This window comes from Halyomorpha halys, unplaced genomic scaffold (genome assembly GCF_000696795.3).
Source record: "Halyomorpha halys isolate HHAL.00 unplaced genomic scaffold, Hhal_1.1 Scaffold413.1, whole genome shotgun sequence".
Taxonomy (NCBI): domain Eukaryota; kingdom Metazoa; phylum Arthropoda; class Insecta; order Hemiptera; family Pentatomidae; genus Halyomorpha; species Halyomorpha halys.
In genome coordinates, this window is record NW_027104790.1 from 415877 (window position 1) to 421876 (window position 6000).

Here is a 6000-nt window from a genome sequence, read left to right on the forward strand (position 1 = left end):
TTTTTTCAACAAATATTCATATTAGAAACACAAAAACTCCAGATTTTATGATAATAACAATGGATACTTTCCGTTTTTTTTTCTTCCATCCTATTACAAGACATCATTCAAATTTTACTAAACTACTTTACTGAGAGGAAACTTCCTTACTTTAACTTTCTCAATGGACAATTAGGAAAAAATTATTATTTTTCATTTTGAAAACAAAAAATTTATTCTTGATTAACATTAGCAAAATTTCTACTGATTTATTATTATTCGATTATATAATTGTTTTTATTTCATTATAGGGCAGTTAACTCATCCAGGACTCTTGTTTTTTGGTAGACTGAATGATACTATCACCAAGTATGAGGTTTTTGAACTCCCTATTTTCATCTTGATGGGAGTTATTGGAGGACTGCTGGGAGCTATTTTTGTTGCCATCAACATGAGGCTTATGGTTTTCAGAATGAAGTTGGTATTAATTTTTAATCATGAATTATTAAAAATCTCTACATTTTTTTAAAAATAAATAATTAATTGACACAGCAGTATTCTTAATTAAGTCTGAAATACAATTATGAAGTTAAGAAATAATGATCATCAAGTATGTTATTTAATTCTTTGTTTATTTGAAAAATGTCTTCATAGTTGATACCAAGATTGGTTGTTAATAGTCTTGAGTAAATTAAAAGTACACAATTGCTACAATCTATTTCATATATTTATTTGTAACTATAATGAGTTGTAATTAATCATATATTTACCCTATTTTGAAAACATATTACTTATTGCTCTCTTTAGAGGCAATACATTACTTGTGAAACCGCAAATATCTTAAGTATATATAGTTCTAGAATATAATGATAAAGCTCAGCCAAACCGGAAATGTAGTGCTGAGAACACCAATGAATAAACACTTAAGTTCCTTCCACTTGTAAATAACCTAAAGATATGAAATCAGACCTAACACAATCCTTCCATTTATATCCAGATTATATCCTTAATTAGGATGCATATACTTCTCACAAAATACAACAAGAATAAATATATTTATTATATTTCTTTAGACAATTTTTACATAAGTGAGGATGGAAGATATATTTTATTGGAAACAATATTTGAGCAGTAATATTTGTTTTTATAATTGTTAAGCACCAGTTTTCTGAAGATTGAATAAAATATATTTCACCACAATAGCTGAAATAAAATATTAAACACTGAACAAGTGAATGACTCCGGTGAATCTGACCATGTTCGAAACTAAGCTCTTGTGATGCTGACCATTTTTTTGTTTGTAAAAAACATATTTTGGAATGCATTCCTAACACGTTCCTAGCCTAGTTTTTAATGAAGAAGCTTCAATATTGGGTAGAGAATGAAACTACTGGACAGAAACAATTTATAACTCTTTTTGTAAAAAAATTGGACCTGACCATATTTTTTCCTGAGCTACTGATTTAACTGTGATATAGACCAAACAAACACAGTACTGGTCAATATCTTATAATATTTCATCCTTTACTCTTAGTCCATCTGGGTGACCTTTGTTTGCTTCTATGACTCTTATCTGCCTTCCATGAGTATTCCTCTTCTTCCAAGCTTGAAATAGGAGGCTTTCCATTTTTACAAAAAATCTTTGTAGTACAGATAGTTTTCTTCAGGTATCAGCTGAGAGAACTTATTCTCTGTGAGATAGTCAGATAAGGTCCCAGTAATCTCTTAGTTACTCAAATGCAATTTAATACATGATAGCCTGCTTGAACCTCAAATGCCTCAATGTCCTATGAGAAATTTTTTAAGGCCAGTAGTCTTGCCCCTGATTGACAGGCAAAGAATATATACCTTGAAATGCATCCATTAGTTTTTGTATGATCATTATCACTATCTCCTTTCTCAAACAAAACCCTGACCATATAAGGTTGTGTAACTCTATCTCTAAGTTAGTCCAAGCGAGGTGTCATATTGAATCCTCTTCCTATCTATAGACTTCAATTAAACGCATTCTTCTTCCTGGTAATATTCTTCTCTGCGGTAAATAGCATCAATGAAGAGGTTGATATCCTCTTCAAAGGTTGTTGCTTGATCGTTTCCGAGCTTGTGAGCAGTCTAAGTATGAAACGGTCAATTTTCAGGATGGCATTGGTAAAGCAGCCGATCCTGTTGTCTTGGTGTCTGCACTCATTTAATCCAAGTAACTTTGTGACCATTAGCAAGTGAAATTTAATCATATTTTTGAAAATAAATTTAACCAAATATTGAACCTATTATGGTTGAAGTTATTATCACTGTCCATGTCTTTAAAAATGTATTTGTTAATGTAAATTTATGTTGCATATGTTAGTTTGTATCATATTTGGTGACATTTATCTTTAAAACAAGGTCTGAATTAAGGATAACATGAAATATGATAACATTTTATATAATGAGACATTTTTAATGTTAATCCATGATAAGCCTTATTTTTTTCGATTTCTTAACTGCCCAATTTTTATTACAGGCACATAAAGAAGAAATGGATGAAACTTCTTGAAGTATTATTTGTAGGTTTTTTAACCGCAACATGTGGAATGGCATCTATATACACACTTGATTACTGCAGGGAGTTCACCAAACAAAGCCCAAAGTTTGCTGTGCAGGTCAGAAAAAATATTTGTTATCCTTTTTAACAATCAGATAAACATCACATAAGGAAAAGAGACACTTATTTTCAACTTAGATATTTTTATTAAAATATTATATATATATTATGTATAGTCATAATAATATAGTTACCCAATACAATTGCTATAGATATCTTTCGTTAATAACGACCATTAAAGCATAAGTTTGCTTTGCTTATTGATACATGTTTGCTGATCATCCTACAAATATGTTAACTGCACTGATAATAAATGGTGAGCCAGCAGGTTCATTGTCTCAGGTAAAGGCCATTAAGCACTAGCTTTTGCTTACCAAGAGCACTGCTTACACTAAAGATGAAATCATTCCAACAGGTTACAAATTATAATTATTTCTAAATCTGCCTGGAACTATTAATATACATAGAATTTATTATAAGTAAGGCTCATTTAATTTTGATTAAATACAATTAATTTGATTTTTTCAGACCATTAATAGTGATAAAATATTTCTACCACATTGTCATAGGAATGCTATTTGATTTTTGCAGATGTTCTGCCATGAAAATCTTCACAATGAGCTGAGTGCATTTTGGTTTCAGAAATCGGAAGACACGCTTCGTTCTCTTTTTCATGACCCCAAAGGTAATTGTGTTTGAAAAATAAAATAGATCTAGTATCTTATTTAAGAGTAAAGATTTCTTTCTGAAATGTAAAATACCTAAAATTTCATATTATATGAAGTGTAAGACTTTATTGATACTTTATAAAAATATTTTTAAAAAGAAAGATTGGCTATATTAACATCAAAATTAATATTTACAGTTTAACTATTAAATGATCTACTCTGCATACATGTGTTTGCATCTTAGTTTTACAAACACTTGAGAAAAATTTTTTTTAAGATTTGAAATCAGCTTGGCATACATTTCATTACAAGAACCAGGCCAAATATCAATCTTTATATCATTTGCACCCATCTAATTAAAATCAATCCTCTTACAACTCTCTTGCATTGTTATTGTTTTATGAATCATTCTCTGGACAGACCTCTGAAATTAATTGTTTTGGAAAAGATATCATATATTTTTCTTCCAACACTTTACCCATTCTTATTTATCACATTAACCAACACTACTTTACTTAGTATTTAAAAAAATAGAATAATCTATACCTACTAATATTGCCTTAACATATATATTTTTCAGAATAATTTTAGATAATAAACAAAAATTATTTTTAAAATATGAAGAAGATGGTCAGGGTTGCGGTCAAAAAGAACAAAATACTTAAAAACCATCTTTTTCATATTTTAAGTTATACGTTCAACTATCTATATATATACAACTTTTTTTTTTTTTTATTTCAGGTTCTTATAGTGTTATCCCACTTTTAGTATTTTTCCTAATGTATTTCTCAATGTCCATAATGACAACTGGCCTCAGTGTGAGTGCTGGGGTTTTCGTACCAGCCTTACTCTCGGGTGCTGCATGGGGTCGTTTGATTGGAATAGGAATTCAACATTTCTTTCCAGAAGCAGTGAGTATAAAAATCTTGTTTCGAGTGTTTAATTAAATAAAAATCAAATGGATCATCATTTTTATATTTTATGTACAACATTGTGATTTATATTTACATGCTTTTGACAGTTTTTAAACTCCTTTAGGATTCCTGAAAGGGAATAGGAATAGTACCCTGTAGGACAAGGTTACCATCCTTAGAGAATGGCACCCATCTGCCTCATCCTGCCAAATTACCTCCTAATCAACTACCTTACCTATATTGAAAATGCATTGTCAAGGCCTTCTGGTCAAGAACATTATCTATTGGAGTCAGATATAACAATATCATTGTTCCATTCATGAAATTTTATCTCCTAAGCTGAAGCCATATTAGATCAATTTTGGATTAAATCTCAGGTATTAAATTCAAGACCCTGCAGGTTAAAACAAATTTGTACTACGATTTCTTGTTCAAGCTACTTCTTAGTATTTAGTTAAAACAGTAATCTTCACACATAAAACTGCTTTACATGAATAATTTAATAAGATAACCCTCAATTTAAAGACATAAAGGAGGCTGGTATAAAATTTTGTTAACTAAAGTCGTATTTATACTGAACCTGTAACATTTTTATTAGTTTTTTAGTATTAAGATTTTGATATGTACTGTTAACTAATTCAATAGCAAAATATTATTAGCATTGCTATTTTTTACAAAATTGTTAATAATGTTTTGATGCCTACTGTTAAAACCGATCAATAGTGAAATATTATTAACATTTTTAACAACTCAGTGTAAACATTAGGTATCAAAACAATAATTATACATGTTATTAGTAATGTTATCTCCAATGTAAATCCACTTTAAGAATTTGATAAACTTGTCCCTATGTTATTTGGAGAAATTAACAAATACTTTTTGACAGTGTAAACTCTGAAAATATTTCATTTGTATTGGGTTGTAAAATAAGCTCATAACGTTTTTCAATATTTCAATTTAATCCTCTCTGTGTTTATAAAATCATGTTTACTGGGTCAATAATGTTTACAAATTTTAAAAAAGTATTAGTTAAGGTGCTTTTATGCATCAGTTTCAACTGAGATTCAAAATGGAAGAGAAAAAAAAATCATTTACGTCATTTCCGAAAAGGGAACAGACGGTTAACAAAATTTGCAGTGTGTATGGCGATGATGCCTTAGGAGAAAGCACCGTCCGTAAGTGGTTTGCTCGGTTCAGAACCGGAAATTCTGATTCGGAAGACGCAAAGCACTCGGGTCGTCCTTCCACTGTTGAAGATCAAATTCAAGCATTGGTCACATACAACCCTCACTCTACAACACGGGATATTGCGAGAAACGCTTGACATCTCTCATGCAAGTGTCTCAAATCATTTGGGGGCTGCAGGATATGTTTCTCGAAGTGATATGTGGGTTCCTCAAAATTTTTATATTTTTTTAAATGGCCAACAATGTAGTCAACCTTTGTCAAAACATCAATATAATGTTAAATATTCCTAATCATATCTAATAAATAAAATAATAATCTGGACAAACAAAAAACTTTTATGATGTAATATAAATGTTCGTGATTGTGTACTACAATCACTCTACCACCTTTTGTCGGTTTTTTACTATCGGAAGAAATAGGATCTAATGTTGGTTGGTGTAGCCTTACATCAACCCGTTTACATTTCCTTCCATTATTTTTTTTGTGGAAGTTCGGGAACTATGAGATCATTTCAAATTGAGAAAAATCCGAATCCAAAGTTTGCTTGTTTGTTTTTCTACCGATCCTTTCGAAAATCGGTGAATATTTTATCAGGAGATATGCGGACCCAATGATAGTATAGGGTGTTTTTTTAAGCCCGATAGAACTTGAAATTGTAAAAAATAAC

The 6000-nt window shown here is 30.1% G+C and overlaps 1 protein-coding gene across 1 annotated transcript in view; it reads left to right on the forward strand.

Annotated features, from left to right (window-relative positions):
• The window catches only part of LOC106682439 (H(+)/Cl(-) exchange transporter 7), a gene marked incomplete in the record, with an annotated part of 222607 nt that overhangs the window by 199782 nt on the left and 16825 nt on the right, over positions 1–6000 (forward strand). Inside the window, 4 exon segments of the mRNA XM_067045291.1 lie at positions 291–456; positions 2483–2621; positions 3155–3248; positions 3973–4142. Of these exon segments, the coding sequence (XP_066901392.1) occupies positions 291–456; positions 2483–2621; positions 3155–3248; positions 3973–4142 (569 nt within the window).